General features: G+C 64.4%; 1 protein-coding gene across 2 annotated transcripts in view; it reads left to right on the top strand.

Annotated features, from left to right (window-relative positions):
- KCNQ1 (potassium voltage-gated channel subfamily Q member 1) overlaps nucleotides 1-14,980 on the top strand; it is a 346,354-nt gene extending 331,374 nt beyond the window's left edge. For both annotated transcript variants that reach the window (XM_027090651.1, XM_027090650.1), the window contains exon 16: nucleotides 14,300-14,980. In XM_027090651.1, coding sequence (XP_026946452.1) covers nucleotides 14,300-14,530 — 231 coding nt within the window. In that variant the 3' untranslated portion in view covers nucleotides 14,531-14,980. The remainder of the gene's footprint in view (nucleotides 1-14,299) is intronic.
- Nucleotides 14,981-27,020: the final 12,040 nt, after the last annotated feature.

Here is a 27,020-nt window from a genome sequence, read left to right as displayed (position 1 = left end):
GGTGCAGCAGCGCCCCCTCAGCCACAAGGTCCCCCCACACACTGGGCATCTGCGTGGCCAGGTGACAGAGCAGGCCCCCTGGGGCCACGTGCCCCCGTGGGTGAGTCATGACCCAGGGATGCGGCGGCTCGGCAGGGGAGGTGAGCAGGCAAGGCGAGGGCGGGAGCGGCGGCTGGCGCCCCGACTGCCGAGAAGCAAAGCGCCAAGGAGGGGCCGGGGGGGCAAAGAGGGTGCGGGGCCCCGGGCCCCGTCTTCTGGGGCTGCTGGCGCCGCCCCTCCACCGAGGGCGTGGGGGACTGAGCTCCCCGTCTCAGAGAGTGTGCAGACAGGTGGGGAGGAGCCCGGCGTTCGGCGGAGGAAGAATGCGGCCCAGGGGCTTCCGGCTCAGGCTGGGGGTCTCACAGGCCGGGAGAGAACAGGCCTGGAAGGGTGTTGTCACGTGCCCAAGGTGGCGAAGGCTCACCCAAGCCCCCAGCTGGTCCTCCAACGCCAGGCAGGGTGCAGGGCTTGGTCCTGGACAGGCAGAAATCCCTGCGGCTTCCCCAGGAAGGCAGGTTCCAGGAAGGGCGCTCCAGCCCGTTCCACGTCTCCTTCCCCACAAGCCTCTTCCAGGTGCCAGGAAAGGGGCTCGAGTCCAGGTCCCGGGGTCTGGGACCCCAGCCCAGAGCCCCCCGGCCCAGCCTCCAACCCAGGTCCAGCCTCAGGGGGCCTAATTCAGGGAATCCTGTCCTAGGGGCAGGAGCCAGGAGTGGGGGCGGGGCCGGGGGTGGCCCTGACCTGGGTGTGGGCCTGGGGGGCCCGGGGCGCCAGGGGCTGCCTGCCCGTCTGGGTCAGCTGCAGCTGCAGCCCGGCCCTGGGCGGCTGAGTCATGGGGCCGCTGTTTCCAGGCCAGGACCGAGGCAGGAAAGGCAGGGAGACTGGACACGCCGGCACCTGAAGGGTGGGCAGGCGTGGTCCCCCCTGGGCTGGGGGTGGTCAGCCTGTACCCCAGCTCTTCCAGCCCCCCAGCCCTTGACACCGCCCCTGGATCCTGCTCCATGTGCCAGTTCCCAGGTTTCCCCCACTTCCCAGTGTAGGGCCCAGCACAGGCCTGGTGGAACTCTGCCCGTGTACACACGCACACACACACACACACACACACACACAGGCACACACGTGCCAGAGCACACACACGGAGGCCAAGCCCCCCAGCCCCTCTGCTGGTTGCCCCACCTGGGGCTGACCGGGGCAGTCTGGCCTCTGGTGGCGGCGATCCACTCCTCCCGCAGGTCTTTACTTCAAGGAGTCGTGCCGGGAGGGGTGTCTTTGCAGAAAGAGAACCTGGGCAACCCTGAGACAGGGCATTTAAGGGAAGACTCAGCGGTGGGCAGAGGCAGCTTGAAGCTCCTGGGGGAAGAGCCCGCCCCACAGACGCAGCAGGTTCGAAGAGCCCGCGGTGCTTCTGGGCCTGGACAGAAGGCCCACGGGGCTGGGGCGGCGAGGAGGACCCGGCCAGATCGTGATGGCCTCGGGGCCACTGCAGTGACCCTGGCCTTGACTCTGAGGGCATGGGGGGCCCCCGGTTTAACGTCCCCCTCCTGGGGCCTAAGAGTGGCCATGAGAGAGCAGGTGGGGGGCCGCTGGCAGGATCTGGGGGACGCTGGTGACCGGGCCTGGGGTGGCAGCTGCAGGGGTGGGGGGATTCTGGATGGATTTGCTGGGCCCTGAAAGTCTCCAACCTTGACCCTGTTGGGTGCCTCTGTGGCTGGTGACTTGGGGAGAGGGGGGAAGGCTGAGCCGCCTGGGTGCACTGGGAGGACAGGAGGACAGGGCGGGCGGGGGCTCCTCTCCCCCAGATCAGGGAGGAGCGGAGGAGGGGCGGGGGGCTGGGGCGGGGGAGCCTGTCTGGGAGCGTGTGGAAGGGCCCCCGCAGGGCCAGCCTCGCAGCCGACACCGACGCCAAGAAGACCATTCCTGGAGAGCGGTGCCCTCCCCTGGGTGTGGCCTGGGGCGCACTCAGCCTCCCCGTCCACAGACGGACACTGACGACGTGGCGTCTCCAGAGCCCCGTGGAAAGGCCCGCTGCACCGCCGCCCCGGGGAGCGGGCTCCGTGGGCATGTTTCAACACGGGCGGCCTCCAAACCCGTGTTGAGTGAAAGGGCGCGAGCAGAGAGCCTAGCATCTCATGTTACCGTTCATGCTAAGCCTGCCGCGGATGGATACTGTGTCGCATGCGCGCGAGCTCGTGTTTTGAAATGGCTGAAGGATAAACACCAGATCGCTAAGACGGTTACCTGGGACGGGCGGGGAACAAAGCCAGACGCGCCAGGTCAAAGGGGATGTTTCTTTGAAATGTTTTTACTTCTTAGAGAAAATGTTTTTGAAGAGTACTTGTATCACGCAAACCCTTTGTAAAGAGGTTCATTGAACAGCAAGAAGTCCAGCTGGGCAGAGCGTGTGGCCAGGGCGGGGGCGCACGGGCGCTGTCCTGGAGGCCGGCCGGCGTGGGGTCAGCAGGCCTCCAACTGTACGGGGAAGAGGTTCTGGGGGCCTGTGCCGTCGGGGACCAGCCGGGAAGCTGTGCAGGTGTCCGGAGAAAGGACATAGTCCAGGGCTGAGCGGGAACAGAACAGCCAAGGGTGGCCGGAGAGAGGCACGGAGAGAAGCTACCCCAAGCTGTGCGTGCGGGGGAAGCGGTCAGAGGCAACTGGGAGGTGCTGGGAGCCTGGGGGCACGCTGGGGTCTGTCCAGAGGAGCTAGGCCCTGCCCCCAGGACACTCCAGCCACGTACGCATCAATCTCCGTTCTGAGCTGCGGCACAGACTCTCTATCCCCTCCCTGCCAGGGGGCCGACGGAGGCCCAGAGTCCCCCAGGTGGTCAGGGGTCATGGACTGCCTGGCAGTATCCCCGCTTTCAGGGAGGCGGACATTTAGGAAGCAAATGATGCAAGCGGCACCTGGGCAGACCAGAGTGGCTGGAAGGGGCAGAGCAGGGAGGTGATGGCAGGCGAGCCGGGGTGGGGGGCGGCGGTGTTTCTAAGGAGGAGACCCTCGCCTCGGGGCCCGAAGAATGAGACCGTCTGCTGGTTCAGGAGATGGGTGGAACGTTCTAGAAAGCAGGCCGGCAGGTGCAAATGTCCTGAGGCAGAGAGGGGGTACAGCACATCCAAGGAACTGATAGAAGCTAGTGCAGGGCAGGAAGGGGCAGTGGCCGAGGTGGGACACAAGGCCCAGACCGTGAGGGACCCTCTGGCCTAGGCGGGGCTGTGTCTTTGGCTTGAGAGCAGTAGGCGGCTTGCAGGGGTCTCACCAGGGCAAGGACGGGGTGCGAGGGGTGGAGGGAGGCCTGCTGGCTGTGGAACTCATGAAGGGTGAACCCACCTCGAGAGGCACTGCGGGCCCAGGGGGTCCTGAACTGCCCACACCCTGGCTGATGGCCCCGAGATGGCGGGGGCGGGGAAGGGGGGCTGGGGGCAGCCAGGCCAGGGTAGCAGCAGACAGAGGCAGGTGGGACTCTAATGACGGAGCTGCTGGGTGGCCCCTGCCCACCTGCCCGCCGTCACTGGGCCGCGTGTCACCCGCCTGCCCGCCCGCCGGGGCTGGGGGTTTGGCTGGGGTGGCCGGGTGCTCGCTGGCTCCCAGTACAAAGTGTTCTGCCCGGCGTCCCCCTGGCTTCCAGGGCTTCGAGGCTCGTCAGAGGGGCAGCGCGGGAGGGGGAGGCGGGGGAGAATCAAATGCAGGTGGGGCCTCCGCCCTGCCGCCAACACAAACACGGCCTCTCGGCTTCCAGCACCTTTTTCCAGCCTGCCCTACATTCCCGCTCGCCCGGCCCCGAGGAGGGTGACTGAGTCGGCCAGCCTGGGGCTGCCCGATGTGGGCAGGGCAGGCAGCCCCCACTTGGCCTCTACTGGCGGTACCCCCCTGAGGCCCCAGCTAGGGGGCTGGCCAGCCTGTTGGGAGGCCCAAGCCCCGCCCATTCTGAGCCAGGGTCTCCCCCTCCACCAGCCCACCCACCAGGTGACCGTGGGCAGCTTCCTGGCCTCTGTGTATCCTGGTCCCCACTGCCCAGGCCCCCTTCCAAGCGAAGAGGCTCCCGTGGAGCCCAGGAAGCTGTGTGCTGCCTGGGGCCCCCTGACTCTGCCACTGCCCCCTCCGTAAGCCGTCCCACGAGCCTTCCTCCTCAAAGTCCAGGCAGGGCGGCCTCAGTGGGCACAGTCAGGCGGTGGTTGCGAACGACTCTGGGCACAAACGTGGCCCCCACAGAGATGCGGCTGGAGGGAGGAGGTGGCCCAGCGTGCAGGGGTGTCGACTGAGCACATGGGTAACACAGCACACGCAGAGCCCCCATGGGGCTTTCGTCCTTGGGGGTGGGGGGGGCGGGCAGCTAGAGACGGAAAATATAATAAATAAGCCAGTGACGTCGGTGTGAGTCCTGGAGGAAAAACAGTAGATGGAGGATGGGGGCAGGTCGCCGCGTTTAGTTCAGGGCCCGAGGAGGTCTCGTGGGGAAGTGAGCCTTGAGCAGAAATGTGGGCGAGGTGATGGTGTGAGCCACGCGAGAATCCAGGAAGACTTCCTGGCAGCGGTGGCAGAGAGAAGAGGCAGGAGCAGGGCAGAGAGGAGGCCTCATGCTGGAGCTGCCTGGGGGAGGGGTGACAGCTTGGAGCCTCGCCCCAGACTTTCTTTTTATGTTCAGAGCTCAAAGTGGGGTTTCTCAGAGTTCTGAGCAGAGAAGCAAAATCTCTCAGACTGTGGGGCTGAGGGCAGAGGTCACTGAGGTTGTCCAGGTGAGAGCTGGTCCGTGCTCCCCTGGCCACCTCCCTTGCTGGACCCCCGGATGGAGCCAGCAATGTCTTTCACCTCAAGAAAGAACAGCCCTGCCACCCACTAGCCACACATGTCATTAAGAACACCCTGAGTAAGACGGTTCACTGTAGACTGCAAAGCATGTACGAAAGAATGTTCCAGCTCCATGGGGAAAAGAAAGATCCTTCAGTGAAGTGTGATGTATCGACAGGCTGATCGCTGAAAGCAGGCCTGCAGCTCAAAATCAGTCCCACACCGTTCAACGAGTGAAGGGTGAAATACAGATCTACAAAGTCCTAGAAAAAAAATGTTTCAGGGTCGGAACTGGGAAAGCTACTCCAAGCGTGCACAAAACCTAGAAGCCGCAATGGACAAGGCAAACGACTCTGACTCCATAGAAAAGTGAAAAAGTAAATAAAATTCTGTATGACATGACCAAAAATGATAATCATAATTGCCATGAACCAATTCACATGACCAACGGCACACCAGGAACAAACATGTGTGATGTCCATGTCAAAGGACAAACTTTCTTAATATACAAAGAGCCCTTACAAGTCAATGACAAGGAAAAGGCCTGGCCAGCAGCATCCTGGGGAGGGAAGGAGCAATGGGCTTAGAGGACATCCGCCCCCCACCCCACTACTGGGGCCCTGGGAGATGGCAGAGACCTCATTTTCTCATCCAGCAAATATCTGTGAAACACCAACTCTATTCATCCCAGGTGTATTTAGTGAGCACCTACCATGTGCCAGGCTCTGGGAGACCCTCTGGGGACGTGAATGTGACAGCATGGTCAAAGGCCTGGCCGCGGTAGGGAAGCCCACTCTCAACATTTGAGCTCAGGTTATATGTCGTGGTGGAGGACAGTTTTCCAGGCAGAGGGAGTGGCAAGTGCAAAGGCCCTGAGGCAGGATCGAGAGGACTGTGCCCAGGATCTGAGAGAAGGGTGTCAGGGAGGACGGTGAGGGGGCGGCGCGGAGCTCAGGGGCTGTGGATGGAGGTGAGATTTCATTCTGGGTGCACTGGTAATTCCGCAGAGGGAGACAACTCAGCCTGGCTGCCGCTGGAGTGAATGGGAGGGGGACGGACCAGTCAAGTAGAGGCGATTCCAACAGCACAGGCCGGGGATGCCACTGGCCTGGGCAGGGGGCGTGGAGGGGGGCGGTGCTGGATTCAGAGCGTGTGCTCTCGAGAGCGGGTGGGACGTGGGCGAGCGCCAGGGGAATCCAGTGCTTTGCTCTGTGGGTGTCGGTACCACTTTCTGAGATGGGAGGATGGGATTGCGGGCAGGGCAAGTCTGAGTTCTCTTTGGGCCCTGCTGCACCAAGATGCTGTTAGACCTGCTTGCCAGTGGAGACGGGGTTCTGGGGCCCCCGGGAGAGTGCAGAGCTGCGGCGGAGCATCGAGGGAGTCTGTGTGGAGATGGTGCCGGCAGACGGGGGTCCTTGGGCTGTGGGGTAGAGGGCCTGCGAGATTGTCCCGGCTGCGGCGGATGAACACTGGAGAGGTGGCCCTGGTTTATGATAATGATCCTGACACCCGCCCCCCTCAGCAGTCAGCCTGGACGGAAGCAATGCTGCGGGTGCCTGGCGGACCCCAGGCATCTGTGGGGCTGCCCCTGGGTGAGCGTGTATCCGTGAGGCAGGTAGAAGGTTCTTCTCTCCATCGTGACACTCTCTCAGAGGGGAGCAACCTGCACTCCTAAGGGGTGGTCAGCAAGGGTCAGCCAGGAACTGGCAGGCCCCCAGGAGGGTCTGGGGTGACCAGGACCTTGACCATGCTGTGCCAAGGACCCAGCTGAGGCATGGCTGACTCTGGTGACGGCTCAGATCACCTGCCACCCAGCAGCCAGACAGTGAGAGATTTGAGGGACAGTGGCTAGGACAGAGGCCTTGGTCTACAGCCTCTGAAACGCCCACCCTGGCTGATTCATGACGCTAAACCAATGCACCAGTCCCAGGGGCCAGGGCGCAAGTGGCTGCCACATCGCCCACCTCTTCTGGCCAAGGTTCACCCCCTGCCTGGACTCCACCTCGGCAGAGGACCCTGGGAAACAGGCAGAACGGCTGGTGTGTCGGTGACCAGGGGTTCCAGAGATGGTGGCATCTATCTCCCAGTTAGGAGAGTGCGCTTGGCACCCGACAAAGCCCCCACTGCTCGCCCGCTGAGCTGCCCCATCCCAGCAGCATCACCGCCTGGTGGAAGGGTGCTCACCTCTGTGGCACGTGCAAAGGCCCAGGGGCCCAGAGGTCCAGGCAGATACACTTGCACCCTTTGGCAGCTCAGGGAATGATTTGGTGGACGGTACAGGGAATTGTGCAAAACCACACCCGGGGCGGCGCGTGCACTCTTGCACATGCAGTCTCCCTGCCCTTGTAAAACCTGAGTACTCGCGTACACACACGTCTTCACGTATACGTGCCAACTGGCCCTCAGGCCACGCTGCACACAGGCAAATTACTAACAATAATTACAGTAAAATGGTCAACAGGAGACTTAATCAGAATTTGCCAGATGCCAAGCACTCTTTCCAGTGGTTTCCTGCATTAATTCATTCAATCCTTACAACATCCTGCTGAGGGAGATTCTACCAGCATCCCCATTTTACAGATGGGAAAACTGAGGTTCAGAGAGGCCAAGTGATTCACCCAAGGTCACCCAACCAGGAAGCGGCAGAGGCAGGACATGAGCCCAGGCAGCCTGTCTGTGTGCCCAGGCCCTCCCCGCAGGCTCTGACCCGCTGCCCTGCGGCCTGCACACCCAAGATGCGTCCTTCCCCAGGGCCCCCCACAGACCGACGTGCACACGTCCCGCCCCGGTCCGCATGCCCAGCGCGCGCCCAGCCCAGCAGGCTGTGGGCCAGGCTCCGAGGCTGTGTCCTCATCGGGCTGGGTGCACCGTGCACCGCAGGACAGAGAGCTCGGCAGGCCGGCCGCCCTGGGGACTGGCAGTAAAACCTCAGCAGCTAGAAAACGGGCTGATTTTTCTCCAAGAGCTAAAGCACTAAAACAAAGTCATAAACACAATTACACCGTCTCCTGCCATAAATTACAATGTTATGAAGCGCTGTGATCTATTTCCACTCATACCCGGCTCTGTGAGACCGGCCAGCCCCACGGGCTCTAACGAAAGGATGATTTATGGGTGCTGTTCCCGCATTCTCGCCGTGGGGGAGGGGCGTTCCCAAACTCCCAGCGCCAGGGGCAGGGCCCGGGAGCGGGGGCCAGGCTACCCGCCGGGCAGGGACCTCCCCCCAGGACAGCTGGCCCTAGGCAGGCAGGTACCCCGCACCACCGCCCCCTTCCCCCTTGGCAGAAAGGTTCCCCGGGGGCTCTGGCGTGGAGGCTCTGAGCTGTGTAGCGCCCACCATAATCGTTCCACAAATGTGAACAGGGCCCTCTGTGTACCACCAAGGACAGGCAGAGGAGTGGGGCTCCTGGAGCCCAGTTCCAGTGGGAGAACCAGCTAAGGAGTGAGCAGACACAACCGCAGGCCAGCGGCCCTGGAGCAAATAAGGACCAGCGTGGGGATGGTGGGGGGCCGTGGCAGAAGGAGGGACATGGCCGCGATCAGTGCTTTTGGTGAGGTCCGAGGGTGGAGGGTGGCTGATGTGGGCAGGGGAGCCGCTGGGGAAAAGGGCCTGAGGCAGGCGCGCGCTGCCACGTTTGAGGGCCAGCAGAGCGGCCTGGAGTAAATGCAGAGGGAAGAAGGTGGGGGAGGCCGTAGAGCAACGGGGGACAGGTCTAGGGCCACAGGTGAGACTCAGGCTTCTCCTGGGAGTGAGGGGGGAGCTCAGGAGGCTGTGAGTAGGGCAGCGATGTGACCTGGTTTGTGTTTTGAAAGGACCACATTGTGGGGGAAGGCTACCTGGCAGGCTACTGCAATAGTCCTAGCATAAAAAATTGGCGGTCTGGCCTGGGCTGGGAGCAGGGGTGGGCAGGGGGTTCCCAAGTTCTGCTGACAGTCAGAATGTGGAGCAGGGTGCGGGATTCTGGAGTGCTTTTCTGGGATGAGGAAAATGTGCGCGGAACAGGGTGGGTGCGGGGGGGGGGGGTTGCTCAACAGAGGTGCAGGAAAACCATGGTTTTATGGTCTGAGTTCAGGCCTGAGGTCCCCAGGGATCGAGTGTGCGGGTCTGGGGTGTGTCCCTAGCCTGAGCCTGGGTGCTTAGGGTGAGAGGACAGCAGAACACAGCTGTCACATCAGGGTGGCCCTCCTCCTGCCATGGTCTAGCAGACACCAGGACGCAGTCAGCGTCCCCCCACCTTGGCGCTTTCTCTCAGTGGCATCCGTTGCCCTAGATGTGGGGATTCAGCATCACCTGCATGTGCTGGAGGGCACAGGGGGCAAAGGTCACAGGTCACCGTGACCCCCTCCCTCACCAAGCAGCGGCTTGCAGAGGGAGGGCCAGGGCCAGGGGTAGGGCAAGAAATGGCATTCTATGGAGATGGAGAACCCAGAGTCCCGGGGGCTGGGATGGGGGGGGGCCCAGGACCACCACCTGAACCCCACCGGGCAGCCACGAGGCCCGGGGGGTGCAGTGTCACCTCTCAGCCTGAGTCCTTCCTGGGTCCAGCAGGCCCGTCGTCCAAGGCTGTGGCCGGGCTCCAATGGGGGTGGGAGCGGGCACTCCTCCCACCGGTCAGAATTCACTCACCATACCCTGCGTCCTGCCCCGTGCTGGGGGCTCCTCACAGACTGTATGTTTGGGAGGGGCCAGGGTGGACTGCCCACCCAGGGCACTGTGAGGTGTGGCTGGGGCCCTGCACAGGGAAGGCGGGTTTCGGCCCTGAGCTGTCCAGCGCGGGGCTCCCTCTCTGGGCGGCCAGGATAGGGACAGGGGTGGAGGTGTGGCCGGCTCAGCACCCCTGCCATGGGCCACTGGACCTGCCCCGGCTATGAGCGGGCCCCACCTGGTCCCTCCAAGCTGCATGCAGGGACTCAAGGCCCACTGTGTCCCCGGGCCTCAGCTGTGTCGCCTGTCTAATGGGCTCAGGAGCAGCGGGGAGCAGGGGCTTGTGACCTGGGCAGTGCTGGGCCTTGCAGGTGCCGCAGGCCTGTGGCCAGGGCAGAAGGGGGAGATAGGCCAGCAGCAGCCCCTCTGCAACCCCTGCTCCCTGGCTGCTTCGCTCCCATGCTCCCTGCCATGTGTGAAGGGACATGAAGGGGGCAGAGCCGTGTCGCAGGGCGTCAGGAGGACTGAGCGGGCCTGTGCACAGACACACTGAGCAGTCATGGCCATGTCCCTGCGCCTGTTGCCGGCATGTGGGCTTGGGCAGGGCTCCCCGGAGCTTCAGGCCCCCGCGCACCCCATGACATACCAGGAACCCCCAACTCCCAGCAGCCCAGCTTGGCCCCAGGGCTGGCATCCAGCTCAGTGCCTGGTGTTTTTTGAGCATTGCCCCCGAGAGCGGCTCAGTGACTCTTGGTCCGGCACAGTCTGCACACAAGAGGAGAGCCCAGAGGTCTTTTGCCCTGTGACCCTGCAGAGGGCCCTGGGCTGTCCCAAGGGGAGCCCTGCCTCCCCCTTTAGATGTTGACCACGGGGACCCTGGGGCACCACGAGCTGCCCCCCAGGGCAGGGGACTCCCTCCCCGCAAGCCCCAGGCCTCGGTGTCTCCCACCCCTGCCCGTCTTTGGCCAGTGTGGCCGAGACAGCCCAGGGCTTGCACGTGGCCAGGGCCATCGGGTCCAGAGCTGGGATCAAGGCCGAGCAGGTTCTGCAAAAATTTCCCTTGAAAGACTCTTTTTCAAGATTTTCTTTTGAAAACAAATTCATAAGCACATCAAACAGGAATCCCGTCCCCTGGGTTTGTCACCACCGCCCAGGGCTCTCTAACTGGTTGTTATTCTAATTGCTTTTTTTCTCTTCCGAGGGCCCGGAGTCCTCTTATGGTTATTAATTTGGTGAATGGAGGCAGGGAACAAGGGAGCTTTTGTTGGCCTTGCCCTTTGGTCACTATCAAATTGCAAATAATGACGAGATCCAAGATCCCCAAAACTGATGTGCCCCAGCAGCTCCCGGGGAACGCCGTCCCGGTCCCCGAGCGGGCACTGCCTTCCTCTGCGGGTGACAGCGCCTCACCTGGGCACCTGCCCGGAGGCACGCGCTTCTCTGTGGCTGGGGATCGGCTCAGGCCGCTCCCTCCGGCCGAATGAAGTGCTCACTGAGTCTCACCATCGAACATGAAGCAAGATAAAGGTGCTCTCCTTGGGAGGAGGAGAACCCAGGGCAGGGGGACCCAGGGGCCATCTCTCTGGGACGTGCTCAGCCCTGGAGAAGCGTGGCAGGTGTGAGTCACGCTCACAGAGCCCGCGGGCACAGGCTCCTACACGACTGTCCTGCTCCATCCTCAAGAACGCCCCCCAGGGGAGGAGCAGCATGCCCCCACTTCCCAGCTGAGAAACTGAGGCCCAGGGAGGACAGCACAGCGGCCAGGTCTCAGCGTGGGATCTGACTTGGCCTCCTGGACCAGCCTGACCAGGCTCACCCCACACTGTGGGGACAGGGGATCAGTCGCTGAGAAGGACGGAAGCCCACCCGGGCAGAGGCCATCACCGGGCCCCAGGGGCCGGGCAGTGCAGGGCAGGCTCAGGCAGCCCAGAGCCAGCGACGAGCAGCAGACAGCCCCGCGTGTGTGGCGCCGAGGTCAGCCACCAAGGGCGGGGGGCCGGGTGGGGGGAGACGTGGCTTCACAGGGCTTGGCCCACCCGGTGATCACCACGCCCTGAAGCCGGACCAGGCGGGTGACTCCGAGGATCCCCGCCCATCAGGCTGGGGCTGGGCAGGCGGGAGGACCCTGCAGGGGGCCAGGAAGACCCAGGGGGACCCTGAGGGTGGCCAGAGGACCACAAGGACTCAGCAGGTGGCCGGGGGGCCTTGGCAGGAGTCTGGTTTGGCCTGCGGGCTGCCCCACTTGCTCTCTCTCCCGTCCCATCAGTGGCGGCATGTTAACCTCCTCCCCAGACCCGCTCCTCTCCTGTGCGAGGAGGGGGAGGCGTGAGGCCCAGGCTTTGGGCCGGCTCTGGGATTCTGGCCCAGATCCGAGCTCGCCCCCGGCGCCCCTGCCACCTCCAGCAGTCTGGCTAATGGGAGCATGTCCCCTGGGACCAGGGAGCCCGGTGAGCCCCCCCAAAGCCCCATCTCCCATGAGCAGCAGCCCAGGGGGCCGAGGTGGGCTTGAGTGCCCCAGGTGGCCCCCTGAGGGCGAGCTCGGCCTGGGGCCAGCCTCCCGCCTGCTCCCAGTGGGGGCTGTGCTATCAACCCCCTGGGATGCGCCCCCTCTCCAGCCGTGCCGGCAGCCCCACCCCTTCCTGAATCCCAGCCATTCTTCCATTTCCTTTTTTCCCAAGAACACCCTATAAAGGCTTCCATACCCACTTGCCCTGCTGGGGGCTTCAACAGATGTTCAAGTGGCATAAAGTGAAAATTTATGAAACCACAAATTTTCCTCTGTAATGTATTTGGTGCTCTAATTGGTGCCAAACCAATCAATACCCAAGCCGGGGCCTGCACAGCGGAGCAACATGAAGCTCGCCCGCACCAGCCTCGTGCAAGGCTCGCTCCAGGCTACCAGGCGCGCAGGGTCCCCCACGGGTCTCCCAGGGCATAGGCGGGCAGCGGGACTGGGGGCCCGGCGGTCTTGGGCCGAGGAGAGGGTCCTCCCCAGCCCCCCTTGGCTGGGCTGCCAGGGTCCCAGCCAGAGACCCCAAACGAGACTCTTCTCCTGGGGCCTCGGGGCCTGTGTCTGTGGGTGGCCTCAGCATATGGTGGGACTAGGGTGTCAGGGAGGCACCCGGGGGAATGCAGGGGTGGGGAGAGCTGAGTGAGGGCCTCAGGCTCTAGCCCAGCTAAACCAGAGAAGCTCTGCACCCCCTTCCCTTTATAGCCTGGGCTCCGGTATCAGATATGTCTGAGAAAATAGGTTAGGCCCCCCTGGCCTGGCTGAGGGGGCCTCAGACATGCAGCTGTCCCTGTCCCCAGGCCCAGGGGCAGGGGAGGAGGTCTCAGTCCCCTGCACAGTCCGAGGAGGCAGAGGCAGCAGGGGAGCCCAGGAGGCCCCAGGAGACAGCACTGGCCTCAGTGCTGCAGCCGCCATTGTGCGAAGCTGGGGACGTGGGTCACAGGCAGCCGTCCTGATAGGGGGGCTGTTTCTCCACGCTCCAGCCCCCATCCTGCCCTACCTGCTGCTGGGTCTCGAGAGAGCCCCGTGGCCCCAACTCAGGAGAGAACCCTCCCCTTCTCCCCCTCAGCCAGCCCTGCCCTCCCCCTGACTCAGCGTCCACCGTCCACCGTGGGAGAGAGGCTGTGGACTGCCCCACCCGCCTCTGAAGCCCAACCCGGGCCAACCCGGGGACCCAGCTCCACAGCATTTGTGGCCTCTTCAACCCACAGCATCTTCCCCGGGGCTGACCCGCTTGGCCAGCACCCGGCTCCGTCCGGTCCTGGGGTGGGGATGTTGCCGCCAGCAGTGGGGCCCAGGTGGGTCCTGGGGCAGTCTGGCCCAGGGCGGCTCAGAGCACACACATCACGGACCGTGTGTGTGTCCAGGTGGACGGCCGGCCCCAGCCAGCCCGGCCTGCCGCGTCCGCAGCCCCGGCGTTGACCCCTGGCGGAGCCGTCCCCGGGCGTCTACCCCAGCCACACTCTCCCCCGAAGCAGCTCTGTGTTCTCGCAGCTTGGCCCTTATCGGTGACCATCTGGCCACCTCCGCTCCCTCCCCCATCGTTTCTAGTCTTTCCAGTGTTCCAGGTACCCAAGGCGGGTATTATTTTCTGACGGAGACCCTGGGGGAACCACCCCCAAGGGCACCGCAGGCCCCAGGGTGAGCCACGCCTCATGCCGGCTCATGCCAGGACGTCTGCTTCACCCCTGCCCCTGCTCTGAGGGCCCTGGGGTCCTCTTCCCACCCCCGGGGCTCACTCCAGCCCCACCCCATCTTGGCCATCCAGCAGCCCCTGCTAAGTACCTGCAGCCCCAGGTCCATCCTCCATCCACCTCCCCTCCAGCTTCATGGGGCGACCCCACCTCGTGGGGTGGGCAACCCCAGTGCTCAGCGTGGGAAAGGCCTTTGGGAAAAGCATGGTGGGCGTGTGGCCCTGGCTGACCCCTGGGGATTGGTACAGGTTTGGGGGCTCAGCTGGGAAGATGGGGGTGCCCCTGCTGAGTTGGGGACTGTGCCCGGCCTGACAAGAGCACCCTGAGGCACAAACCCTGTTGGTGGGCATGGGGGTGGGGGTAGATGGCAGGGGAGGGGCCCCGCCCTGCTACCTGCTCAGCCACTGGGTCTCAGGTGAGGGCTGCAGAGCGGGGCTCCCTCCACACACGTGTGTGCACACGTGCAGACTTGCACAGGGGTCACGGACGCGCGCACACACACACACGCGCGCGCGTGCGTTCCACACAGCCGTGACCAAGGCCAGGCCCCGTCCCTCCCCTGGCCCTCAAGGAACCCAGGCCTTGAGGCCACCTGCACACCGCCCGGCTCACCTCTGATCCTGTCCCCGCAGGTGACGCAGCTGGACCAGAGGCTGGCGCTCATCACAGACATGCTGCACCAGCTGCTCGCCCAGCACCACGGAGGCTCCCCGGGCAGCCGGCCTTCCAGCGGGGGCGGGGCCCAGGTGGTCCAGCCCCACAGCGGTGGCTCTATCAACCCCGAGCTCTTCCTGCCCAGCAACGCGCTACCCACCTACGAACAGCTGACCGTGCCCCGCGGGGGCCCCGACAAGGGCTCCTGATGGGGGCTCGGGGCCCAGGCCTGAGAGGGGAGGCCCGGAGGAGCCCTGCCCGGCCCACCCCACCTCCCACTCAGCACAGGCACCACTAGGCCTCTGCCACCTCTCGAAGGCCCGAGAGAGCAGTCCCGCCCTCCAGGGCCCCAGACGCCCGGTGGACGACAGGGCCCTGCGGCCTGCCTGGGGGGCTCAAGACCGCCTCTTCCCAGCCAGCGGGTACTAGAATTTGGCTGGGTGCTGGGAGGAGGGGCCTCTCGGCTCCGAGACCGGGGTCCCCCCATTGCCTGCCTGATACTCGGGACAGAGCGGCAGGAGGTCAGGCCGGGCATCCCAGGCACTTGGTCTGTCCCATGTATGGCCAGGGAGCCGCACAGCTGTGTGCAGGCCCCGGGGCATTCCTCAGGGGAGACAGAGGGACGGCCTGGACAGGGTCTGTGAGGACCCCACCCCCAGCCTCAAAGCCAGGCCCAGGGGGACCCAGGGAGAAGGCAGGCCAGGCAGGGCAGGGCAGGCCCAGCCCATGCCGAACAAAGGATGCCCACGGGCAAGGCCCAGTCAAGGCCCCCCCCCCACCGGGCCTGGGCCTGACTCCCTCAAGCTCCAGAGATGCTGACTCAGGCCAGGAGCTGGCGGGGAGCTGCTCCTGAGGCCACAGCTTCCAACGGGAGGGACGTGTCCACCGCTGTGGCCAGAGCTCTTCACTGGGGGTGGGCTGCCCACCAGTGGAACCGGGGTGCTCAGGTCCCCCACTTTGGACTGGCAGCTTCTCCTACCCATTCCGGAGAAAAGAGGAGGGTCCCCAAACCCCGCTCTGCGTGTGGGCCTCACCTCCAGCTCCCTGCCTGGTCTAAGCAGCTGGACGGACACACAGACGGTGGCCTCCCCGACCCGCTGCTGAGCCGCAGGGGAGCGGACGGGCGCCACCACCTCTGGCGAGACCCACCTCCTCTGGCCTGCTCCGCCTCGCCGAAATCAGAATAATCTGTGGTGATTTGGAACCTGTGCTTTAATGAATTTCACAGTGTGATTTTGATTCTTAACCGTTCAGGTTTTTCCTAATAAATGTGGAATCACAAAATTGATCTTGCCCTGCTCTCGCCTCCTTTCCTGGGGGAGCAAGCGACCCATCTTGGGGACAACCTGGCTTCCCGTGGAGCTGCTGCCCACCCCTCAACACCCCAGCACCCCTCACCCCGTCTGTGCCCACCCCAGTGAGGGGGCCCAGAAGCCTCAACCCCCTGGCCTGGGGTTCCTGGGAATGGGGTGGCGCCAGTGACCCAGGAGCACCTGGAGGCCGGGCTGTTCCTGTCCCCCCGACCCAAGGTCGGGCTCCAGCCCACCCGCTAAGCCTTTGCTCTTGCTGGTGCCTTTGCCGGGGGGTTCTCCTGTCCCCTCTCCATCTGTTGAAACCACTCCCTTGGTCTCCAGCCAGGCTCAAAGCCCCCTCCTACAGGAAGCTCTCCCTGATAGCCCTTTATGAGACCAGCCCCACCCCCAGGTCTTGGGACCCTTCAAGGGGGGAGGGGCGAACAGGTGAGGGTCATCGCCCCCAGCCAAGCAGCTTGGGGACCCTGTCCTCAGGATTCACATCCCACACGCACTTCTCAGGTCTCGGGCTTAATTCTTAACTCCAGGACAGCACCTGCCCCCACTCCCACTGCCAGCCTCCCACTGCTGCCCACGGGCATCTGGGCCCCTGCCTCCTCCAGGCCCAGCTCCGTTCCCCCCAGGTCCTGCCTGGAGCCCTCCCCAACCTCCCTCTTGGACGGGACCCCTGCAGTCTCCTTGGAGGCAGGTGCCCAGGTGGCCGCAAAGCAGGAACTCCTGGTCCGTGTGGAATGTCAGCTTGGGCCCCTGTGGGAGGGGAGGGGCCTGGGTCCCCCTTTGCAGAGCCCCAGGGGCTCCCCGGAGCCCAGCCCTGGCTCCCACCCGAGGGGACGTCTGGCCGTCGGGCACTGGCCGGTGTGGGGGAGGGGAGGAGGGCCAGCGAGGGCCCGGGGCCTCCCCAGCCCAAACCCCCGGGGGGGAGGGGCGAGAGCAACAATTACTGGAAAGGCAAAAGCTGTTGTTTCCTTGTTGAGTAAATATTTGTGGAAACCCCAGGAGGCGGCTGGCTGGAGAGCGGGGCCCTCCACGGTGCCCCCGCCCCGCCCGCTGCCGGGCACGGCCCCCAGCCCTCGGGGCACTCGCTCGGGCCGCCCATCTGGGCCGGGCGCGGCCCCTGCACCCAGCCCGGCTTTGTTTTGCGTATTATCGACTGCGCACGAAGTGCCCGAGTGCTTCACTCCTGGACGGGCCATTGCAGCCCTCTCGGGTGTGAAATGCAATTTACCTGAAATAAAGCCCAATTATGGAATTAGCTAATTAAAGCCGCAGTGGAGGCTGGGCCGGCCGGCCAGGAGCTCAATGCCCGCCGGTGCCCGCGGTCTGAGGGAACAGATGGCGCCCCAGCCCGCCGCGCGGCCGCATTCCTTCACTCTGCCCCCGATAACTGACTTACACAGCACACGGCCATCTGGTGTATGACACGTCCTGTGTGCCCCGGACAATGGCCCAGCAGACCTCTCCGGGAGAGGGCCGTCGCCCGGGCAACGGTGGCATGTGCAGCCCAGGCCCATTCCCGGCCCCGGCCCCGCCCCCGGCCCCTTTGTGGGCCTCGCCTGGCTGCCTGGCCGCTCCCGCCGACAACGTCCGTGAGCGTTTGTCCCCGGCGTCCGGCCTTTGTCTCCCAATTGGGCTTCCTTGTTGGGGTCCTCAATGTCCAGTGGGTGCCGAGAGCATCTGCTGGCGGGAGAGAGTGGGGCTGGGGGGGGCTGCCCTGCCCACCTCCCGGGGCACCCACCTCCTCTGCCCGTGCCCCCTCCCCCATCGGCGCCCTCTGGAGCCGGGCAGGAGGACGGCATCTGGAGGGCTCGGGGCTCGGCCGCGGGGGCCAGTCTCTGAGGCCAGTGTCCGCGCAACCTGAGGTCCTCCCAACCTTGGGCCAGGGGCCGACCTGCACCTCCTGCCCCCTCCCCTGTCCGTGCAATGGGAACAGAGTGCCTCTTGAAGGCGTGTGGGGGAGGAGCTGATGACCATAGGGCCAGGTCAGCACACAGTAGGTGCTTCATAAAGGCAACCAGAAAATGGTCCAGGAGGCGCCCGGCTCTGGGGTCTATCGCCTCATCGCACTCCCACTGCCTGGCCCCAGTGCCCGCTCAGAGCAACTCCCTGGCCCCTGCTGCGTCCAGCCTCACCCCCCCAGTGCCCCCTCGGAGCCAAAGCAAGGTGCCCACAGCCTGCTGTCCTGCACCCTAAGCAGTCTGGCCCCCACTGCCCAGGCCCTGCCCACTCACCCGTGACGCCGGGCATCTATCTCCAGCCGGGCCGACACGCCCCACCCCCACCCCCCACCCCCCTGCCGCCACACACACACACACAGCTCCTCCCTGCACTCTAGTGGGCCCCAAGCTGCCAGCAGCCACAGCCCCCTCCCTGCTCAGGACCCGTTTGGCAGGCACCGCCGACCCCCGCACTGGGCAGGGGTCAGGAGCCAGGCCCTCCAGCCTGCCACTGGAGAGGGGGCTGTGCTAGGACTCTGAGGACCCACGGGGAGCCACGGCCCAGGAGCGCCTGGCACAGGGCCCGGCCCCACTAGGTACGCAGGAAGTGCCCGTTGAATTAAGGGATAACATTTGAGTTTGGAAAGAGGCTAACGGCGCTGCTGGGGCTGCGGCCACGCCTGGACCAGGCAGGGCACCGCCAGGCGGTGCCGTGTGAGGGATGCTCAGGGGAGGAGGGCTGGGCACCCTGGGCCCTGGAAGAGGGGGTCAGGTGTGCGTCCCAACTGGGGTGGTCAGACAGCTGGGCTAGGTAGGGGTGGAGTGACAAAAGGCAGCCGTGGGCCGGTTCCTGGGACGGGCCCACACGCAGCCCTGCGTGAGCGTGCGTCCGGTGGGGACCTGCTGGGTCACCCTCAGGGACAGACGGCCCCTTCCTAACATGCGGCCAGTGCCTGGTGTGGGAGGCCCTTCCTCGCTCCCCAGAAACCTGCCTTCCTCGGCTTCATCCTAGGACCGCCCTCACGGTCCTGGGCCCCATCGGCTCACTGGGGGTCTCAAAGGGCGTCTGCCTCACCACTCTGAGCCCCCAGCGGCAGCCCTTCCTGGCTCTGGCCCTATCGTTGTGGCCCCAGGGGGCTGGGGAGCTGGGGAGACCAGGCCCGGCACGGGTCAGACAGGCAGCGAGGCCTAGCACGTGCTCACAGCAGCCAGAGCTTCCATTGCCCTCGAGTGCGGGGGGCCAGGGGCCAGGCCCTAAGGAAGCTGACCGTCCCCACCTACGCCCCTTCCACCGCGCAGCAGAACCTCGGCAGGCGGGCAGAGGGCCTCACGGCCGGGCGGCACCCGAGCCCAGGAGCAGGCAACCTCTGACCTCACTGTCCAGCTGCTGTGTTTTCACCTGCTCAAGGGGGGAGTTGCCTCCAGCTCCAACAGATCAGGCCTGGGCTGGGAGCGGGGGCAGGTAGAGGCTCTCGACACTGGCCAGAGGCACTGGTCTGAGGAAGGGTCTTCTCTAAAGATGGGGGTCCTGGCCAACTGTGCCCCATCCCAAGGCCTCTGAGTCCAGGTCTCAGGTGCTCGCTGTGTGGCAAGAGGGAGGGGTTCCACTCTGATTCCCAGATCCTTTTCTCTCAGCAGGTCCCTCTGTGACCTGCTGGGCCTAACTCTGTCATTTGGCCCTTCCCTCAGCACCCCTCAGCACCCCATGAGGCACCAGGATGCCAGGGGGAGGCCTGGGGGGTCCCTGCATCCCCACGCCTCCGCCTCCCCAGCCCCCAGGCCCCTTAGCGAGGCAGAAGGTGGAGGAGGGGGAAAGCTCGGCTCAGGGCAGACCTACTGGACACCAGAGAATGCTCAGACCCTCCCCCTGCTCTTGTCGTCAGACCCCCCACCTCAAGCCTCCATCCCCGCGCCCACCTCTGTGGCACCCAGAGGGAGCAGGCCTGCCCTTGATTCCCAGGGCCACACCTCTCCCGCCCCCTCACCTGATCCCAGGCTTAGGTCTCACCCACATCTGGGCAGTGACCCCTCAGCCCGAGAGGGCCCAGAGCCAGCCCAGGACGGGTGCCCATCGCGGGCCTGGCACACCAAGTTCCTCCTGCCTCCTGCATGTGGACCCAGGTTGCACAGATGGGGAGTGTGGAGACGGAGTTGAAAACGTGTCACTTGGACGCTGCAGGGATTCCCACCTGCCCACGACTCTGGAAGCCCCAGCCGTCCCCCAGCCCCGCTCCACACCCTGCTCGGCAAAACTCTCCCCGAGTTTCCAGCCTGTTGGAAGCGTGTGATCTTTCTGAGCAACATCAAAGTGGGAGGCGCGGGCTGCCTGGATCAATCATGCCGGCAGCCTCGTCTTCCTGCCTGGTCTGCGGCCCCAGGAAGCTGGTAGTGGTGGCAGAACACACGGTGACGGGTTGACGGGGTGCTCGTGGGGTACACAGATTGTGCTGGGGGAGGGAGGTGCTTAGAGCAGAGAGGCCTCAGGGGACATGGGTCCTCCCCCCTGGTGCAGATGGGGAAACCAAGGCCCAGGGCAGGACTGGCCCAACGCAGCACCTGCTTGTGTGAATTTGCATCAGAAGAAAAGCCTCAGAGAAGAACCAGGACTTCCAGTGGCAGAGAAGTCGGTGGCTGGGCCAGGAAGCCAGGAGGCAGAGGGGAATGGACTGGTTAAAACAAAGAGCTGGCCTTCTCGGACTAGATCGTGGGGCCGGAAAGGCCAGATCTGAGAAAAAGACGCAGAAAATTCCCAGGTGGTATGAACATAGCTCCTTTGCTGGCCTACGTGGGCCAAAGAGCCAAGAAGCACTATGCCTGTCCAATGCAGCGAAATGCAAGGGCTCCATCAGGACATGCCCACTGGCTCCAATATGGCTGCCATTGCACCTGCCACGCAGGAAAATACCAAACTCCCTGTTGGATCTTCAAGAAACTCTGTTACAAGCCTAACTACTGATTGAATCTACCAAACCCCATTGAACTTCTGTTGGGGTCACTCGATGGGGTAAGGGCCTCATTATCCCCATCCAGTTCTCCTGGAACGACTGAGGGGGGCCAACGGTGACCCAGGATCCATGGGGACAGGCAGCCCCTGCTGCAACGCCAAGAGGCCCTTGTGTCAGAAGCCTCTCGCAGCTTCTGACACCCTCTGAGCGGCCTCAGCCCCATCCCAGCGCGCCCCTGGGGGCCAGAGAATCTGCCGGAGGGGCCTGGGGGCAGGCACGCAGGGAGCGCTCACCCCCAACCGTGCCCTCAGCCCACTCCCCAGGACGCCGGGTCTGCGGCCCCTCTGGCCAAGGACAATGGAAGTGACAGGTCAGAGATGGATCAGCTGGGCTCAGGGAGAGGAGGCTCGTGCTGGGAGAGGCCCAGGCGCTCAGGGGTGGAGGTGTGGAGGCCCTGACCTGAGGGGCTGGGGCCTGGGTGGGGCCATAGCTTCACCCGGGAGAAGGGCCCATCCGGCAGGGACGCTTTCCAAAGAAACGGCTATCAGACGGTGGGTAACGTCACTGCGTAATTTCAAAGCATCTCAATCAAATCCCCGCTCCCATCCACAAGGCTGCGCCAGAAGGTCTTTGGAGAGGAGAGGCCGGCGGCAGACGATCAGTGGGCCTTCCACTCGGCTGGCCAGCCCTGCGGCACAAGGCCTGTGGGGCTCCTGCCCCGCCTGTGACTCCATTTTTGACCCTGAGCCCTCCGGTCTCCTCCCCAGGAGGCCTGGGTGATCCCGCGCTGCCCTGTTCAGGGACTGGTCAGCAGAGGGGAAAGGCCCCTCCCCGCCGCTCCAGGGGAGGCCTCCTAGACATCCCCTCCGAAGCCTCAGCAATGCAGCCTCTGAGAACCACCACTTACACGAGGGGAAACTGAGGCACAGCAGGGGATGCGATGGGGGGACCTGTAAATACGGGCCACGCATCCAACCCCTGCACCTGCACACCACCGCCACGCATCAGACTCACCTTGAGCGAGGCGATGAGGCGCGTGCAGCAGACGCCTGCTGAACGCCCTACCCCGGCGCCTCAGGCCCACTGTCCCCAGAGGTCCCCTCTGCACCCCCCTCTCTTCCTCCTCTGACTTTTCCCCAAGGTATAGACACGAAAACATCCTCATTATATGTTTTCAAACACCTCACCTCCATAGACTGGAAAAGGGCAGCCGCCTCCCGGGAGGTGAATGAACAGGTGCTCACCTTCCCGGCCGGTGCAGCAGCCCGACCCCCAGCCCAGGTTCAAATTCACATGTACGAGTGCCACGGGCTCCGCGGGCACACAGTCTCCGCGGGCACACGGGCTCCACGGGCACACAGTCTCCGCGGGCACACGGGCTCCGCGGGCACACAGTCTCCGCGGGCACACAGTCTCCGCGGGCACACAGTCTCCACGGGTACACAGTCTCCGCGGGCACACGGGCTCCGCGGGCACACGGGCTCCGCGGGCACCCAGTCTCCGAGGGCACGTTGGTAGCGGCCAGCCATCCGAGCCGTTCAGCTGCTGGACCTTCTCTCCTACCATCCGTAGGGGCCTTTCCGTTCTCCTGAGCTTCTGCACAGAGCTTCTCTGTCCATTTGCTGTACCCACACTCAGCGTGCCCCTACGCATGGACATTCACTTGTTTCTAGGTGTGACCACTGAGGGCCGAACTGGGGACACCCAGACCCACACGCCCCATGAGCTGAAATCGCTGTCCCAGAGCTGTGCCCTGTGCCCAGCCGCCCTGATTCTGCTCGTCACCCCGTGGAGCAGAGCAGCCCAGACACTCCAGAAAGACCCTTCAGGCTCGCAAGGAGAGGCTGCAGCTCGAAGGAGGACGCCTCCTCTCGGGGCACCGAGTCCTGGCCACCCGCCTCTGACTCAGTGTCTGGCCCCAGGCGGCCAGGCAGGCACACGCAGGAGGGCAGCTGTGGGCGGAACAAATGCACACGTGAATGCATGATTCAGCTGGAAACGTTCCCCGAGCTGTGCCCTGTGTCAAGGGATGGAAACGAGGCGCCTGGAGGTTGGGCACATGGTGAGCTGGCACCCCTGACTCCAAACTCCCTGCTCTTAACCACCAGGAAGCCCTCAAGCCCCCTCGCCACCCAGAGCATCTCTGTCCCCACAAAGGGAGTGGAGAGGGCCGGCCCCTGTGCTCACCTCCCGCAGGACCCAAGCTGCGTGGGGAGACAGGAGGCCAGCGGGTGGTCTGTCCCAGCCCCCTGGCCCCCACCGGCACGTTCATCTCCTCCCTCCCTGCCCGTCTCCATCCTGCCACCAGCCCCAAGGTGAGGCAGGCAGGCAGAGCCGTGCCCTGAAAATACTCCACGAAACCCCGCGTGCGTCCAGGCGGCTTCGGTTACCAGGCACCCGGCTGGCCCAGCCTCCCTCGAGCCCTGCCAAGGCCTGGCACCGATGCCCCCGGCAGCCCCTCTCCCTGCCAGCAAGCCCACGAGGCCCGAGGGCGCGGGCAGATTGCTTTACCGCTGCCGGCTCGGCCCAGCTCCCCCGGGAGAAGGCCCCATTGTTCCCCGCCCCCGTGGCCCCCGCCTGGCTCGGAGACACCCGGGCTCCGGGCGGCAAGGTCACCGGGCCGCGCAGAATCCACCTGCAGCCGCACCAGCTTCCAGGAAACCGAATCCCAGCGGCAGATGACAGCCGCAGGCGGCAGGACAGAGCCCCCATTCAGCCTCCGCTGGACGGCGTGGCCCGACCTGGCGGCCGCCTCCCCAACCTGGGCCCTCCCACGCCTGGGCACCGGGTTCCCAGAGCCAGCACTGCCCAGACCGTCCGCCCGCCCGCCCGGGGCCACGGCCGGGGACAGAGGGCTGCGATGCACCCTACCCTGGGTGCCCGGGACAGGTGACAGGGTGGGTAGGGAAGGGAGCAGAGACCCTGCCCCACCTCCAGAGCCTCACGGACAGCAGGCAGCCTGCGCGGGCACAGGGAACCCTCCAAGCCGAGCGTTAAGGCAGGCAGTCCCCCCACAGGGCCCTACGTGGGTCAGGCGAGTCTTACTGCACCCATTTTATGGATGAGGCCCTCAAGGCTGCAGGGCCTGCCTCGACTGCCGCGTTTCCGTACTGTAGAGGAGCAGAGCTGGGTGGAGCCGGCAAATGGGGCGCCCATGGCCTGCCCTTGCCGACCCAGGGGTCCCCTCGGAGCGAGCAGAAGGAGAGCTGGGTCGAGCAGCAGCCTTTGGGAGGGCGAGGCAGGTGGAGGAAACAGCCAAGAGGGCCAAGATCTTCGAGGTCAGCAGGGCCAGCCCCACCCCACCCCACCCACCCACCCCACCCGCACCAAGATGTTTTCCTGGACCCATTTCACAGATGGGCCAGCTGCGGGGCAGTCTAGGAAGCAAGTGGATTCACGGGTTGCATTGAGGTTGTCCAAAAGGCCCCCCACACCCTCCCACCTTAACACCCTGCAGAGGAGACCCAGAATGACTTGGGGTCCTGTAGACCACCAGCCTCAAATGGTCTCGCTGTCCCGCTGCCGCTACCTACCCTCAGGCCTGCAGGCTGCAGCCTCACGGACCTCATGGAGGCCGTGGGAGACAGGGCCCAGCCCCCGACACAGAAGGAAACTATTTCTCTTCCAACAGGGTCTCCTGCAGCCAAGTCTCCTGCCAGGTTGGCCATTTGGGGACCAGACAGGAAGAGAGGGATGGAGCAAGGAGGGAAGTGGAGGCGGACTCAGCCATGGGGCAACAGTGCCGTCCTGTCCCACCCTGGCAGCCAGGCCTGAAGCCATGCAGGTCTCGCCCAGGTTCCACAGCCAGGACCCAGGTTCAAGGGCTCTTCCTAGGCTGCCCCATGCTCCTTCTTGAGCATGAAGCCCCAGCCGGGACTCAGGGCTCAGAGGCCTCGGGGCTCAGAGGCAGCCCTGCTTCTCCAAAGGCTGGGCCACGAGTTGCCTGTCACTCAGCTCTTCTGCCCGGCTGGTCACACTGAAAAGAGCGTCCTGTAGCCGGGAGGCATGAATATAGGCTCGGACCCAGCTTGAGAAGCACGGCCTGGAAATCCAAAGGAGGAAGCCTTGGTCTCCAGACCCAGCCGCCCAACCACCACCCTCCCCCCCACCAGCAGCAGCCACCCCAACTCCCCCCAGTCACCACCCCTGGCGTGGCTGCCACCACCGCCGTCACCCATCACACTGGCCCTTCCTCCCCATCTCCATTTAGCAAACTCCTACTCACTCGCCAAAGCCCAGGCCGAGGGGTCCTTCCTCCCTGAACACTTCCTGAAGGGCCAGCCAAACGTGGCTCAGGCTCGCCCCTCACAGCAATTGGCACCCACGGCAGACCCTGCCTGCCTGTGTCCTCTGCAGCGCCTCCCCTCCAGGCAGGATAGTGCCCCTTCAGTGGGTCATGGAGGGGCTGCGTGGCACGGAGAACCCTTGGGCACTTGTCTAGGAAATGCCGACCTGCAGGAAGCCAGCTCGGGCTGGACCTGTGAACTCCTGGGGATGGGAGCAGGGAGCTGCGGTCGTTCACAACACTGCGTGCTGGGCTCCACTGTTTGCTGATAGCTTGGACCTGACCGTGGGGAATGGGAGATGCCCACCAAGAACCACTTAGGAGAGAAGGGGGCACCCCCTCTACCTGCTCTCCGGCTGTACCTGCCTCCAGCGCCCCGTCCCCACGGACAGCCGCAGGCTGCAGGACAGAGCGCCTGTACTGCAGCTGTACTGCAGTCCCTCGGGAGCCCCCTGGGGTTCCACCCCAGCCCACCCCCCACTCCGAGTACTACTCTGCCCCATTCACGCAGCAAAAACGCAAGGCCCAGGTGGAGAAACAACACCACAGCTCCCAGGCCAGAAACCTTTGCCCCACCTCACAGGCAGGACCCACACATGAGGCTGGGGGTCACTCAGCTACATCACAGCCCCTGCCCCTCCGGGTGGCCGATAGTCAAAGCTTCCACACCAGACACCCTCCCAGTCTGAGCACACCTGCCGAAGAGACTCGCTGTTAAACACCGGTCCCTGGACCCCCAATTTCCAAGAAAATTAGTTGGGAGACTAATTGTGACTAGAGTGTTATTGACTACTCAAATTGCAGCTTCTCTCTGATGACATTAGGCCCCCAGAAGGAGCAGCTAAAGACCTCACCTGAGCCCCGAGGTATATATTTCTGGGAAGATTTTAGAATTCTGGCTCTTGCTAAGGGGAAGTATTTGAAGACTCCCACAGATCATGACTCAGTCTAGCATTCACGGCCTCGGAACCCAGCACCTACCTGCATCTCCAGTGTCCCCCCCATACACCCTGTACAGAATCCCAGACCTCAGCCCCAGCCAGCTGATGCAGGGATGGGCAATGGTCCCTCTCCCTTCCCTTTACGTCCCTCCTCCGGGAAGCTTCATCGCCCTCACCCCACAACCCCTTCAGATACGCTGGGAGCTGGTGCCGAAGGGAAAGGAGATCCAGTGACCACAGGCGGGCGCCACCCTGAACGGGATCAACAAGACACCCACTGGTGCACCTGGGGAAACTAAGGTCCAGAGACAGCCACACACTGTCCTTTGGGGGTGTCCAGAGTCTGAGCAATGCTGTTGCCAGTGACCAGGGACTCTACCTCCAGGGTTCCCCGTCCTGCCTCTTGCGTCCAGGGCCCCGGGCCCTCCCTGTGGCCCCAGCTGTACCCGCCGAGAAGTCATGCAGTCCCTCTGACGGCACCCCCTCCCACGCTTCGGATTCTCTGACGGCTTGGTCCTGACCAAGGCAGGGGAGAATGCTTGTCATTGAGACCGGGTCACCAAGCTGGAAAGCTATGTTCCCATTGCCAAGACTTCCTGACTTCTAAAGCCCTAAGTGAAAACACTTCGAAGTCACCGTTTTCAAAGATTTAGGGCCTTAAACACCACTGGGGTAGGGGGTGGGGTGATGTCCAGGTGATCAGCTGGTCAGTTTTTAGTAGCTCCCCGAGGTAATATTTCCCCCACCCGGCCCCCACCCATCCACGCGCTCTCCACCCACCACTTGGGATTCTAGGCAGGACACCCACAAGGTAGGCAGGGCAATCAAGGGCCCAGAGGCGCCACCACGGGGGCAGGGGCTGGGGGCCCAGGCCCAGAGGCTCTGCTGGACACTGCAGCCACAGAACCAGGCCTGCGCAGGGGGCTCAGAAGCTCCCCGGCCTGCCTCCTGCACACGCGCTGCGAGAGCCAGGCCGGCCCCAGGCCTCCGAGTGCCAGGCCCGGGCCTGGGCCGCGAGGGGCCGCGGGCCGGGCAGGCGGGGGCGGGGGTCCGGGGTCGGGGGTCCGGCCAGCTTTAATGCGCTGACAAAGCCTCATTTGCAGGTCAATGCCGCGGCACACTCGCCTCTCCCCTCGCCCGGCGCCCTTTGTCCGGCCGCGCCCGCTCCTCGCGCCAGATGGCCGCGGAAATGCTAATTTCGGGCGCCCCCGCCCCCCGCGTTTAATTGCGCCTTTGCAGATGGGCCGCGAGTGTGCCCTTCATGCAGATGAGCGTGGCCTG

Source organism: Aethalodelphis obliquidens, unplaced genomic scaffold (genome assembly GCF_003676395.1).
Source record: "Aethalodelphis obliquidens isolate GAN/ISIS:26980383/991018 unplaced genomic scaffold, ASM367639v1 scaffold69, whole genome shotgun sequence".
Taxonomy (NCBI): Eukaryota; Metazoa; Chordata; class Mammalia; order Artiodactyla; family Delphinidae; genus Aethalodelphis; species Aethalodelphis obliquidens.
Note: the sequence above shows the minus strand (reverse complement) of the source record. Positions and strands in the feature narration are given on the sequence as shown.